This window comes from Sciurus carolinensis, chromosome 11 (assembly GCF_902686445.1).
Source record: "Sciurus carolinensis chromosome 11, mSciCar1.2, whole genome shotgun sequence".
Lineage (NCBI taxonomy): Eukaryota > Metazoa > Chordata > Mammalia > Rodentia > Sciuridae > Sciurus > Sciurus carolinensis.
In genome coordinates, this window is record NC_062223.1 from 16,049,950 (window position 1) to 16,063,934 (window position 13,985).

Here is a 13,985-nt window from a genome sequence, read left to right on the forward strand (position 1 = left end):
TCCGCTCCTATAACATTCCCCACATCACCCCGCCAAAGCCTAAACCCTATAAAAGGGTCTGAGCTGTCTCCCTGAGGCACCCCACAGCTCCCCATGATTCGCAGCCTTCCCCTCTAAAACAAGTAAGAACTCAGCAGCTTAAAAGCAGTGCGTTTCTCCTGGTCTCTGTTTGAAGGGCATGGGCATTGGCCTTGCTACTCTGCTGGCCTGGCTTCAGCCACTTCGACCTTCATTCATTTCCTTGAAGACCGGAAGCTTCTTCCTGCCCCTGGCCTCTGCACTTAATGGTTTCTTTCCTCTACCCAGGTCTATTTACGGCTGACTCAGCATCATGCACCTCTTAGGCAAAATGTAACCACCTGAGTTACATTAATTCCCGAGTTTTCAATTCTGCAAATATTTCAGTGAAACTGGCGTGGGTGCATTAAAATAGGCTGGAAATAATAATCTAGAGCTTATGACTATATTAATTGCAACTAATATAGTATAATTATAATAATATATGCTACCTTTAAGATTTTTTAGTTTTTCCCTTTTTATTGGTTCTCAGTTATACATGACAATAGGATTCATTTTGACATGATTATAAAGGTATGGAATATAATTTGCTCTAATTCAGTCTCCAGGACTTCCCCTTTCCCTTTTCTCCTCCCTCCCTTTGTCCCAAGGCATGGGGTGAACTTTGAAGCCAGTATTAGAACTTCAATCTGTCAAATGCTGGAGGAAAGCATTTGGGCAAATGGATGCTCATTGTCATTTCCCTCATCTGGGGAAGGTAGTATCTCAAATGATTACAAATTCCCTCTATTCTGCTGGTCTTTCCACTGTTTACATTTTTTTTTTTTTTTAAGTTACTGTCTTGTGAATGTCCACGATGGTGAGATTTACTGTAGGACTGAGATTCCCACTTCTGGGATGATGGGACAAAAGTGGTTAGAGAAGGTAAAGGTGAAGTATTCTTGGAAATGGGGAGGAGTAATGACCTGAGGCACAAACCCATGAACGTGGCCGTGAATCAGGCCCTGATTGTGTCCAGTCTCCACTGGCTGCTCCGAGGCTCCATCAACCAGAACACTATAGGAAATGAGATCTCCGAAGTTGGATTTCCTTTTCCTCTGGATCTTCATTGACTAGGATATTGCTGGAAAGTTCCTGAGCGGTTTGTGACTGCTATGTGGAGAGACCAGGTTCCAGAAGGCTGTCCCTCTGGGCTCCCCACTCTGCCTTCCTGGTCACTACTCCCAGTCATTCTCCATCACACTCTTGACTTTCTACATCATTCTTTTCACTCTCCAAACAACACAATGGTGTGTGGTTTGTCTTTCTCCACCTGAATGCAAATTTCAAAAGGCCAAGGCCATGTTATGTCCATCTTCTGAATCCTGGTGCCTCCAACATTTCTACAAATAACTAAAACATAGCATTACACAGCATCTTCTTAATGTTTTTTATCTTTTCTAGAAAGAGGGTTGATCCCAACACACACACAGGCATTGGACACCAGACAACAAGGACACAAACAGAGATACAAGATGATTCCTGGTGCAGGCCGTTTAAAGAACAGGGACATGCAATAGGGGGACCACAGACTTAAGTCACAATTTTTTATTCTTCCACTTTCTAGTTGGAATACCTGGGCAGATTTCCAGCCTCTTTGGATTCCTCATGTGCTATTTATGAAGAAATTGAACTAAATGAAGTTTGTGTTCCTTCCTGTATTAAGTGGAGGGTGTGAGTACATGGCGGGATAATTCTAGGTCTAAACATGTGCTTTGCCTGAGTGGCACCTTGGTTTGCTTGTTTCCTTGGTCCCCCGCTAGATCCTGCCAGGCTTCCCCAGGACTTGTCTGACCCTACCTCCCGTGAAAGCCATCTTTTTGGTTTAGTGAACAGCCTGGGTCTCAGCTTTCCAAGGAGGGAGATATTCCTGGATACTGTGAGAGTGTGTCAGCCTTCCCTGGCCAAAGGCCAAAAGGCCAAGGCTAGGCTATGGCCAGATCCACCCCAGGAAGCAAATGGCATTCTCTGAGAAATTTACAGAGCTCACTCCTCAATCCAGTCTAACATGAATCCAAGTTACTTGAGGCATAAAATATACTTGATGTTTGTATGTCATTTACAAGTGGTTTCAGATACTCAACTTGAACTACTTAACAACTTGAGAATCTAATTGTCATTATTTCCATCTCATGAAGGAGGAAGCTCAGAAAGAGTGACCTGTCCCACTTTGGAAACCTACATAGGCTTTCTTACAGAGCGAGATTTAACGCAAGTCTGTACTGTCTTTATCCAAGGAACAGTGAATTACTGAGATGGAGAATGGATTTTAGAATAAGATGATCTTGTTTATTAGGTGTCCCAAGGCATGAGGTGAACTTTGAAGCCAGTATTAGAACTTCACTCTGTCAAATACTGGAGGAAAGCATTTGGGCAAATGGATGCTCATTGTCATTTCCCTCATCTGGGGGAGGTAGTATCTCAAATGATTAAATGGCATATTTACCACCTGATGTGGTAAATAAATGCAGAATCGCTCAGTAATTTTCCAAATTTTCTCCTATGTGGTTTTCCACAACTTACTTTTTCTATTTCTGAATTAAGAAGACATGGGCCATGCAGGGGCCTCCTTTTTCAGTCAAAGGTTTGATTTGACTGGGGGTAAAATATTTGAAATTAAACTATGTACAAGGAAATCATCCTCATTTGCAGGCTAGCTGATAGGGCTACATACCCAGAAGGAAAAGCAGCATTGGCCTGGTGGCATAGGGGCAACAACCTTTTCTAGGTTGACTGGGCCTGGGAGTTTTGCCCAGTGGCCTGGCATCGTGGAGATTTACCCAGCACGCTTCACTGAGCCTGGCCCTGCCTGGGAGGATTACATTTCATCCAATGTTGAAATCACTTGAAATTCCCCTTGTTCATCCAAAGACACAGAAATAAAAGAAGCTACTCACGGTCTTGCTGAGAAGAGAACTTTATTGTTAGCCATTCTTGTATCTTTTGTTTCCCATGTGCCAAAAATAGATTGGCTCAAGATATATATTTTATGTTAAGAATTACAAGCCCACAGGCTTTATCTCACACTTCACACACATTTCATCAAAAGGTCAAATTATCTTTTTGCTGTTTTTATCTGTAGTCCTCACAGTTCTGTTGAAGTTTTTATGCTGAGATCAATCTTTACCACTTTTCACTTTTTTAAGGCTCCAACATTCAGGGGGTTCATTTTGGGGTCTGAGGCTTGAGGTGGAGGGTGGGATGAGGCAGGAGGCCAAATTGTTCCTTTGACAAAATGCCCTGGACTAACCACCACAGTGGTATCATACAAACCCAATAAACCAACTGAAGTCAAGTCCAAATTCTATTCCTGCCCCTTCCTCTTCACCAATTCCTTCCTACATCTTTGTTTTGTCCCTTTATAGAGACAGACAATACTTAGGTACCCAACGAGGAGCTGGGGATTCACAAACAGAAGTCAATCTAAGTCACTTTTCAGATATACCTCCCTGAAATACTTGCTCGCTCCCTAGATGACCAGTGGTCACAGTGAGTCATCCATTGGGCTTTCATCCATAGCAGCCCAAAATAACAGCAACACCAGAGCTGTGGTTTTCCACTTTTATTAAAACTCTCACTTCCCTTGAAACTTATTATCTTAAAACTAATGTTATTCAATGCTTGGCCTTCAAGTTTGTGCTCATTTTGCAAGCCTGTCTCAAATGGCCCTTTGAAAGTAAGAAAAATTTATCAACTATGATCCATGCAATTCCTCAATGGACTCAAAAATATAATCTCTCCCTGCAGAGATGACTTTTCTGGAGGCTGTGGGATTAGGGGCTTGGAGCTAAATTTAATGTATCTCAGAACTGTAACTCTATACAGTTATATGATTTTCCCAGATATTTTATCCATATAGAGATGTAAGAAGCAAGGAAATAAGATCTAAAGAACAAAAATCTCTTTTGGGTTATGGATCCTTAAACCCATGTATTTCTGCAGTGTGGTCAAGATCTCTTACCAGCATCATGAAACACATGCCTAGAACCACCACCAATGGCCTGTTGTCAGTACGTTATTCAATTTGACTTATACATTTCAGGTAAACATGATGCAATGCTTACACGTTCAGATCTCATATGTGTTTGTTTTTGTTACATGGCTAAGTACTCATTTTTCCTTTGTCTTTTTTCTAAGGGGTTTCCTGATGCTTCTCTTCAGGTATATGAATGTTTCTTGAAGGAGAAACTAACACCCAACTCTTAGTACAGTGCTGGGAATGCACTTGGTAAAGATTTGCTGCTCCTGCGAGAGGAAGTGTAGAAGCCCGCTGTGTTCTCAGATGGTTAAAGTGTATCTTCCCTGGACCCTCTGCCATTTCAAATCTGCCTCTTATACATAAATATTCCTCCACAGGCCACTGGGCAGAGCTTAAGCTAACTCTGTTGATTTCTGACACTTCTGTAGATGTCCACACTGCCACATCTGCTGAACATAAATAAAAACGCTTGGAGAAGGGTCACTCATTTTATATCCAGAAAGTTCATGATCAGTTATTCCCCCATAAAGAAAATTTGTTCACACCTTTATTAAACAAATGGATCAGCTACATAAATCTAAGAGCTGTACATTAGTAAGCAGATATATTGCTAGTTGAAAATGCCATTTAAATAAGGAAAAGCTTGAATGAAATGAGTAGTGTTTGGGAAACACTGTGTTTGTACCTAAATCACAAATGAAATAAAACCGAACATGCCTCCGTTGGCAGCCCGGCCCAGATGTAGATTGTTGCCCAACCTTTTTTCTAGCAGCCAACTCTTCTGTTTCCTTCTTCGTGATTTCCCCCTATTTTGTACTCTGCCAACCTCTGTGACACAATTCCTGTTTCCTCCTGGGAACTGAATTCCCCAATATTTAAACCCAGGCCTTATAATTCCAACCTACCACTGATCTCTCACATATATGAACACACTGTATTTCCCTAAGTGCATTGTAGAAGGCAGAGCCTTACTTCCCTTGAACCATTGCAACATTTACTTCATGGAATTTGGACATGAACCCATGTGGGGAAGGATACAAGTCAAGTCACCCATCCTCATCTCAAGCGACCTATGGGAGTTGGACCCTTCAACTCATGGTTCACTTAGAGAGTAAAGACACCTTAATTAAATTGAGGTCCCCAATCTAAGATCTTGGATTTTAATGACAGGTTAAGTATAAGCTAACACATGTGCACCATAGAACTCGGGCCTTTTCCGTTGGTGTCCATACGTCCTGGCTCTTCATACCCTGGGGGCTTTGTTGTATATTGTTGTAGATTCTCTGGCATTACTGGGGGAAAAGTGGGCCTCACCCTCTCCTCATGACTAAGTTCAGAGAATGTGAAGTGATGGTCCTGTGACTTTTTAACTTGGGTAGAATTCCACCCATCATCTACAAATGCTTGGGTCTCTATCACTGGATTGTTGATTACAGTAAATGTGAGGCGACCTGCTGTAAGCTGTGCCCGACCCAATACCCAAGAATATTAGTAAACACTTTCAACCATGCTGTATTCTGCACATGTCCAACTTTCAAGGTTCAGAAGTTTTGTGGGCCTCATCTTCTCTCAAATGGAATCCTAAGATCTTTAGCTGTTCCCTTCTTTGCCAAGTATGGGCAACAAATATTACCATTAACACTAAATTTTGATGCTGACTTATGATAATGTATAAAGGCTTTCTGAGTGTAGAGGATAGACTGTATAGATGATACATCTTCCAACTCTCTGAGACTGAGGTGCAGTGCTAGAGTTTCATAATCAGGACTCTAACGTGAAGAGTACATGGGCTTTACAGTGAGGATCTGGGTTCGAGCTTAGCATGTCACTTGGCACTGCACGACCTTAACTGTCTCTGAGCTTGTTTTCTCATCTGCCAGAGAGGAATAACACCATCTTCCTCACAAGTTGCTGTACAGGTTATACATCACATAGATAAAACCGCTGGCACACTGCCTCAATACAGCTATTATTACTTTTATTATCTAAGAGTATGAATGACTATAGAGTCCATAATCTTCAATTCACTGGTTCAGTCTTCTCAGAAGTCATCCATAACTAGAGTTTAAGATACTTCTCTCTTCTGTCTGTAATGCTGTTAAATGACGGCAAAGGTTATTTAGTGGTAGAACGGTTAGAGCGCTAAGGTGGAAGGATGTTACCCCTGCTCCCACTGTCTCACACCCCCTCCCACACAGACACACATGTGCACACCTCCACACCCCAAGCTAAATAAACCTCTATGCCCATCTGTCCATGTCTCTGACTCTACCTCATGGAAATGCTTGTGGTCTTAAAAGGTTTTCAAAAACTTAAGGTGGGAAAATGAGGCCCCAGAAAACTATGCACATTCCATCCAAACAGACAGCAAGGAAGAGAGAGAAAGCTAACTGCTACATTTTCTTGTCCTTAGCAACATTTTGGCTCTCATGTGCTGGGATCCCCATCTGATGAGAAGAAATGACACGAAGGTCGTGGATGGACCTCACAGTCCATTGTGAAAGCTCCTGCAGCACCTTTAGGCCCCATAGCTTCTTCTCAAAGAGGCCACCATCTCCAACAGCAGGCATCCTGTCAGACTCATTTGGGGGGATCTTGTGTTCCAGGAGCACCATTAACTCCTCTAGCTGGTAGGCGAAGGCAGAAACTTGAAGCAGAATGGTGTGTATGGCTTGATGGAAGTCACCTTGGGTTGGGGTAAAATGCACCTGCTGGTCTTCTAAAAGCCTGGCCAACATAACATGGAAGGTACGGTAAGCTTGGAGGTTCTCTTGGAGTCTCTCTGCCTCCGTCAGCTCGCTCCACTGATCAGTGCTTGCCACTGGCACACCATCCACAGAGTCCAGGTTGACATTCTTGCTCAGGCCCTGATGCTTCACCTGCCCAAGGACATAGGAAACATGACACTCTTCTGTGATCACCTCAACGTCATTACTTAAATCACATATAAAATCTCATTCACCTTACTGGTCAAGGATCCAAGTTGTAAAGAAAATAAAATGTCTAGAACAGAAACTCTACTTGGGATCCATGACTGGACTTTAGAAGATTCTATATGGAAAACCTGGAAAAGTTTTGTTTTCATTAAGTTCTAACTGGTGAAATATGCTAGAAAAAATTTTTTTTCCATTTCAGACTCTTTCCTGGAAACTGAAATATTTAATCATAGTGAAGTTTAATTATTTTAAACATACATGAAGACACTGGCCAAATCTAAGAAATTCTAAAGTAGCTATTGTAGAATTTCTCTAACCTTCTTATCACCACTGTCCACTCTGAATGGAGAGATCGATTCTTCAAAAAAATCTAACAGGAATTAATTTTTCAAAATAAAAGGTAATCAGAGTGTAATTTCTAACTGACAAGGTTGTTCAAAGATATACCAATTCTCAAAGAACAAAAATCCAGAACTTTCCACAGGGTCTGGGGTATTTCCATGGTATGCCTTAGGTGCAGACTGGTAACAATTCCCTCTATCAGAAAACCAGCCCAGAAGTTAGCTCCTTTAGAATCCAACGATTCCGTAAGTCTCCAAAGAGTCTTCCAGGGGTCTATTTTGATAGTTTAGGCTATTATTTTACTCAGATACAAAGACACTTTGGATGTGTAATACTAAAAAGCGGGTGGCTATTATGCTTGGATTTAAAAATTTCCCCCATATTCATAATGCTTTTTCACCAAATCATATGAACCTCTTTGACTTACATGGCTCAAAAATTTAGAACAATGCCTGTGAAGTACCTAAACTTAGATGGCCCATGGTTAATCTACTCTGGTAGAATTCAGAATATAGGAAAATCAGAAATAGCCTCCAAGAGAGACAATCCTACCTACGTATTTTCTCATCCCAGGACCATGTTTCCTAAGCATCATGATGGGAGAAGGCAGTAAGCTCACGTGAGTTTCCTCAGAGAAAGGGCCATGTCAAGTGACAAGCGTGCGATACACGAGTGGCTGTGACTCGGGCTCTCATACTTGGTTGTGGGCTGTAATGTGATGGTAAGGAGCCGGGTCAGAAGAGATGACAGGAAAATAGATGACTTACATAAGATTCCGTGAGAGCAGTCAGGTCTGAACGAATCTTCCTTGCTAGCCAGATGGAGCGGCTACAGAGGTCCCGGCGGCGAGGGGTCCGTGGTGAATGCTCTGCGAAAGCCATCCCCTAACTGTCCCAGGAAACAAGTGAACTGGGTTTGTTTCTGTCTACACTGGTCCAAATAAGAAATGTGACTCTCACAGACTAAATCCACTGGGCATTCTCTAATGGGATTGTACACCCCCACCCCACCCCCACCCCCTGCCTGACTCAGAGGTGGCAGCAAATTCCTGGCTGTGGATTTTTGTGCCTGTGGAATCAAAGGGCCCTTTTAATCAGCTCTTTTTTTTTTTTTTTCCTCTCCCTGCAGCGTCTGCCTCCATCTCTCCTCCACTCAGTACTCAGCACACTTGTTTTTATGTCATTGTTTTGCTTATGTACTTAGCAACAAGGTCACTATCCCACTAATCCTCATGACATCCCTGCCTAATGTAATCTATTTTATACATATAAAATCAGTTCACTATATCATCCTCCTCCCTTATGTTCCTCATGTCTTTTCTTTTCTTGGCCTGCAGAAGTGGTCAAAAATATTAGTATTGATGTAAATGCCATTTATTAAACACCTACCATGGGTTAGACACTCTGCTAAAGGCTTTAAAACAACTTCATTGATCCTTAGAATAATTCTAGGGTAAATATTAGCTGCCCTATGAAACTTAAGCTTTAAGAAATTAAATAATGTGCACAAAATCCAATAAACTAGATTGAAATTTATGTAGAGGTCTTTGGTTCCACCAACTTTCCAATTCTTATATAGGCAGTCCACATTTTGTGCAAGGAAAGGTAATGTGAAATAGGTACTTTAAAAATGCAGCATCTTTTCACTCTGATCTTTTTGGTTAATTTTTTTTAAAGTTAATTTAATTTATACTTGATTAAAAAATCAACCAAGGAAGTATATCTAATCTTAAACATGGTTACTTCCTGGTAGCTACAGATGTAGAAAGTACTGTTTAGGCCTGTTCTCTCTCAAAGGAAATACCCAACCCCAACTTGGTAACATTTCTTAGGCAGCCTCACTCAAGTGACAACAAGCTCTATTTCTTCCCTGTCCCAGTCATACCACATGCTTAACAAAAAAAGAGAATGTGCTGGGCTTTGAAATGAGGACAAAAGACTCAAAAGGTGCTTCAAGAGTGGTCATTCTATTGCATTTAAACTCGGGATGAAGCCAACTAGACAGTCTGCAAGTTTCATTCCCAAGTGGATTGATTAGTTTCCACTATTTCATACCATAGACGTTGCCAGTCAGTTAAAATGCACTCCATTTCTGGAGCAAATTTACACAGATTAACAATAAACAGGGATGTAAGGGGAAAAATATGAGGCAAGCAAGCTGTTCTAGAGGCACTTTTAAGAAGGTAGAGATTATAGTTTTGTGTCTGGTTAGTTAGGGCTCCATATGGATGTTTGGTTTTGTCAAGAAGCACTGACACAAAATGCTGTAAGGTTTTATCATTATCAGAGTGCAATCATCTCACAGCGCCCTTAATGTCCCCTCTATTAGATCAACAGGGCTACTTTTTCTAGTGGATAGTTATTCAAATATCAAAGAGGTTTCTAAATCTGTTGATCACAGAATCGCATGGCATCCCAGCATTAAAAATCAAGAGCTAAACTGAGTCAAATATTAAGTACCCGATTCTCAACAAGAGCAATCAGTTGGTACTAGCAAACAATGGCACGCTGCATATGAAATGTGCCGAGAGCACCCAGTTTTCTCATTTAACAGCAGTTGTTTCACCCATAGGATGACTGTTAACTCAGTACAACCAAGGAAGACAAGTTGCTTCCAGGAGGACTTTTATTTTTCTTCTTTACATACTTGTTGTGGGTATGCCTTACCTAGGTGAAGAGAAAACAAGGATCTGAAAAGCAAAGTATCCCTTTTATTATAATTTCTTTTTACACAACCTTTTCAACCTAGAGTCAGGTAACTTAACTACCCATCTCTCTCATCAAAGGAGAAGGGTCCTGCACATTACAATAGGCAAAAAAGGCTTTCAGGAAATAAAATATTTTTCAATTGATCCATTACAATTTTTCAATTTTCTTGAGTACATTGGAAAATGGGAAAGACAGGAGGAAAAAATGGTACTGCAAACAATGAGACTGTAATAACCTTATTTAGGATGGTAGTATATTTTACGATTTTTTTCCCTCCAAACAGGTACAAAGGAGGTTCAAGTGCTCTATGTGGACGCTTTCTATATCTAAATAATTTTCTTTATTCCCAGTATTCCCAGCCAGTGTCACTCTAAACTTCTGAAACATATTAAGAGTCTAATTGTTCAAAATAACCCTGGGCAATCACAAACAAGGGGGAAGTACATTTTCCAGAAATACTGAATAGTGACATCTCAATGACATTATCAGAATTCAGAAATGCCAGTTCAAACTGGAGATATGATGTGGCAAATTATTAAAGAGGGAATAAAATCAGACTAATAAGAGTATGAAGTACAGATTTTCAAGATTAAAAGAGCTCCTTGGAAAGACAAAGAAACAAACAAAGGCAGGGGGAGCAGAACGTAAATGGGGCTTAGATAGTTTACTTATATAGACTCTCTACTATGCTAGCATTCCTTTCTCCAAAGGAAAAAATATAAACTTCATGAAAAATATTTTAAAATTTATTGCAAACTGCTACAATAATTTATTGTCAGCAAATAGTAGCTGTGAAAGAGGACCCCCACCCTCAACAAAGGGAAAGGACAGGAGTTTCTAATTTGAACTAACTAGTTACTTTTTATGGGGAGGGGAGTGTGATACAAAGGAGAATGTATTCCCCATCCCAGAGAGAGGACTTTGCCCTCCTTGATGCAGTTTGCTTCTGTGTAGGTGCTAAAATATCTGATGACTAACAGTGCAAGTGAAGTTTATGAAGACAAAGCCTAGGTGTGACCAAGACAAAAGGTAAGTGTAGGATACAGATGCTAGTTAATAAGAGTACAAGACAGAACTTTGTTGTAGACCCATTCAATCCATCTCAGTATTTTCAAATCTACTCAACATACCAATTAAACTGCAAACCCCTCACTGTAGGCAGGGAAGCATATTCTGCATCCCTTCTATCCTTATTCTATGTTCTACCCTCACATTGGAGAGATGGCAGATCTGCAACACTTTGAAAAGAAACAATAGTGCATTTAAGATTATTTACTGTAGGTGTCTCACTCCCTATTCCCTGGCATCCCAACCACTGACACTAGTGGGTGTACAGTAAGCCTCTTTCAGAGATGACATTGTTACCCCCCTTTTTGAAAAAAAACAAATCAAAGAGAAAATCAAAAAACTTGGTAGTTTTAGTGTTTGTGAAAAACAAGTTGTTCCTTATTTTGTTCTCAGCAAAACTTCATTCTTTCCAACAACCATTACACATTTCTGACAATAAACAAATAGGGTTAAGTCTTCAGTTCTGGCTTCTGAGGTACGCAGGATAGGAACTGCCCTTCTAATTGTCTAAAAATGAGTCAAAATAAGTTTTTAGTCTTCTGAGAGTTACTGTTCAGTAACAAGCAATCCGCACCCCATGAAAATCTACTCTCAAAGGGAAGAGGTAATTCCCAGACTTTCAGGTGAAAGCCAAAGCCATTATTACATAGCCTAACTTTGTCTACTGAAGTCTTTTCTGATTTTGTTACTAAAAGAGAAACAAATCAGCAGCTTTCTTTGACTTACTTAGGACTCTTAGACGTGGTTCTTTCACTAACAGTGTCCTTTGCTAATAGGGAGCTGCCATGAACCAATAATAAAAAGCAAAAAACAAAAAAGAAACCAAAACAACCAATAGGTAAGAAGGGTGATATATGTAAGGAAATGATGGGGACAAAAAAGAAATTCACGAGAAAAAAAAATCTCATATCTCTAATTCAGACCTGAAGAACCCTCCTCATCCTCTCAAAATTTCTAAATCTCTATGCTCTTAAAAGCTCAAAGAGCACACTGGTTACCACAAACCTATATCCTTCCCTAAGAAGGCTTTCAAAAAAAGCACTAGGCTATTGTAGTGATTTTGTTAGTGCTGAGGACCAGCTTTCTTTAAAGGCCACTGGAGAGCTATGATTTTAGAGGCTGGCTGTGCTTCTTCAACCCTATGCCTTGCCTTCAAAGTACCTCTTGTGGAAAGGATCCCATGTCAGAATAATCTAATCTCTCCCAGCCCCACAAAATATAGCAACGAAGACCCTCCCCCCCCACAAAAAAATCAGACTTTCCATTAATAAATAAGGAATCTCAGGTTCCACAACACAAAAACACACATGTTCAAAGTGCAAATTTCTGCCATTAGCCTGGGACTTTTCTCACTGTCTCACTAATACACAGCCCTGTCTTACAGTCAAGAAGACTGTGTAAAGGGCAGCCCCCTCCCTCTTGGGAGCCTGCTTCCAAGCAAGTAAGCACCATTAAGAGCCATATGAAGGTTTGGGAGGAGGAATGAGGTGCTGGGATCAAAGAGGAGGGAGGTGGTCCACATGTATCCTTCCTTTCCAAAACCCAGTGGGGAATGGAGGAAGAGGGGTGAGAAGCGTGCTGTTTTTTTAACAGCACATCCTGTTAAGGGGCCCTAAAGTGCCAAGTCAAGCTGCCAGCCTCCAGAGATTAGAATCATATAGTACTTGAGGATAAGTGTGCTGCAGTGGGTAGAAGCCAGAACCATAGAGCAGCATTGGAGAAGAAAGGATTTAAAGACAGTAGTATACTATTGAGTGAAAAGCTGATCCAGAGCACATCAGAGTTACGGGTTGGAAGGGGGATCTGCCAATGAGCAGAAGCCTGCTGCTGGCTGGAACCGAGTATGAGGATAACCCTCACTTTATGAACCGCTGCTGCTGCTTTTTTGTCTACCTTTCTGTTAAAGGCAACATCAATTTTATAAGAGGGAGATCAGAGGGAGTTCCTGGGATGGGGATGGGGTGTGTGTGCTGTGATCCACAATGGAAAGAGCAGGCCCTTCAGTTATTTTACTAGATTTTAAATGCTTTAAATTTTTTTTTTTTTTTTTTTGTTCTTTTTATCTTTTAAATACAAAGTCTGAACTGTCCCAGTGTCCAAAGTCTTCCTTTCCACTAAGGTCCAGTAGAGTCTGAATCTTCAATCAGAACCTCTGTGGTAGCACCGAGTATATCCGAGTTCATGACCAGCCCTTCAGTGCCCCCACTGCTGCCACTTCCCACAAAGATCTTCCCATCAGCCATCAGGCTCACCCGTTCTGTCCCACTGCAGTATGACTTTGACATCCCTTCAGCTTCTAGCAGCAGGCATTCTCCAGAAGTTGAATTTCCCAAGGGCTCAGGAAGAAGAGGAAGACCCTGACCATCTGCAGGTTGTGTCAGGGACTCTGGGTTAGTGCCCAAGATATCTGTGCTGGTGATGAGGGCGCCTGCATTGGCAGCCAGAGCTTCTGCAATAAGCACCTCAGGGTGGCTTTTTGCTTTGTGTGCCACTACGCTGTCCTTCTTCTCAAATTTTTTGCCACAGATATTGCAAGAAAACTGGTAGAAGGAGTCTGCATCATGCTTCTTCATGTGCCAATTAAGGGATGCCTTTTGTCGACAAGTAAATCCACAGATCTCACATCTAAGAGAGTGGAACAGGAAATGTGTGATTAAACAGAAACAAAGCTCTTATTCAAGGGTCAGGTGAGAATTCAGAGCATATATAAGATAATCAGTAATACATACTGCTAGTGAAGGATTTGGAAACTAGGTGAAAATTGAATATGATTTTTTTCTTCTGCTTACTTGAGAAATAAAGAAAAAGGTCATTAAGTAGCTGCACTAATCAATACCCATTCTTTAGTTTGATAAAAACTAATAAAAGTGGCAGGTGAGGTGTAAGAGGTAAACA

The 13,985-nt window shown here is 41.0% G+C and overlaps 2 protein-coding genes across 3 annotated transcripts in view; both read right to left on the reverse strand.

Moving 5' to 3' along the window:
• Nucleotides 1-2,968: 2,968 nt before the first annotated feature.
• Cntf (ciliary neurotrophic factor) lies at nucleotides 2,969-8,297 on the reverse strand. Its single transcript, XM_047517070.1, has 2 exons — nucleotides 8,082-8,297; nucleotides 2,969-6,915 (listed from the first exon to the last, which is right to left on the reverse strand). The coding sequence occupies exons 1-2, from the start codon at nucleotides 8,193-8,195 to the stop codon at nucleotides 6,430-6,432; spliced, it is 600 nt and encodes a 199-aa protein (XP_047373026.1). The 5' UTR covers nucleotides 8,196-8,297; the 3' UTR covers nucleotides 2,969-6,429.
• A 1,707-nt stretch (nucleotides 8,298-10,004) lies between these two features.
• Zfp91 (ZFP91 zinc finger protein, atypical E3 ubiquitin ligase) overlaps nucleotides 10,005-13,985 on the reverse strand; it is a 45,183-nt gene continuing 41,202 nt past the window's right edge. For both annotated transcript variants that reach the window (XM_047516954.1, XM_047516953.1), the window contains exon 11: nucleotides 10,005-13,715. In XM_047516954.1, coding sequence (XP_047372910.1) covers nucleotides 13,205-13,715 — 511 coding nt within the window. In that variant the 3' untranslated portion in view covers nucleotides 10,005-13,204. The remainder of the gene's footprint in view (nucleotides 13,716-13,985) is intronic.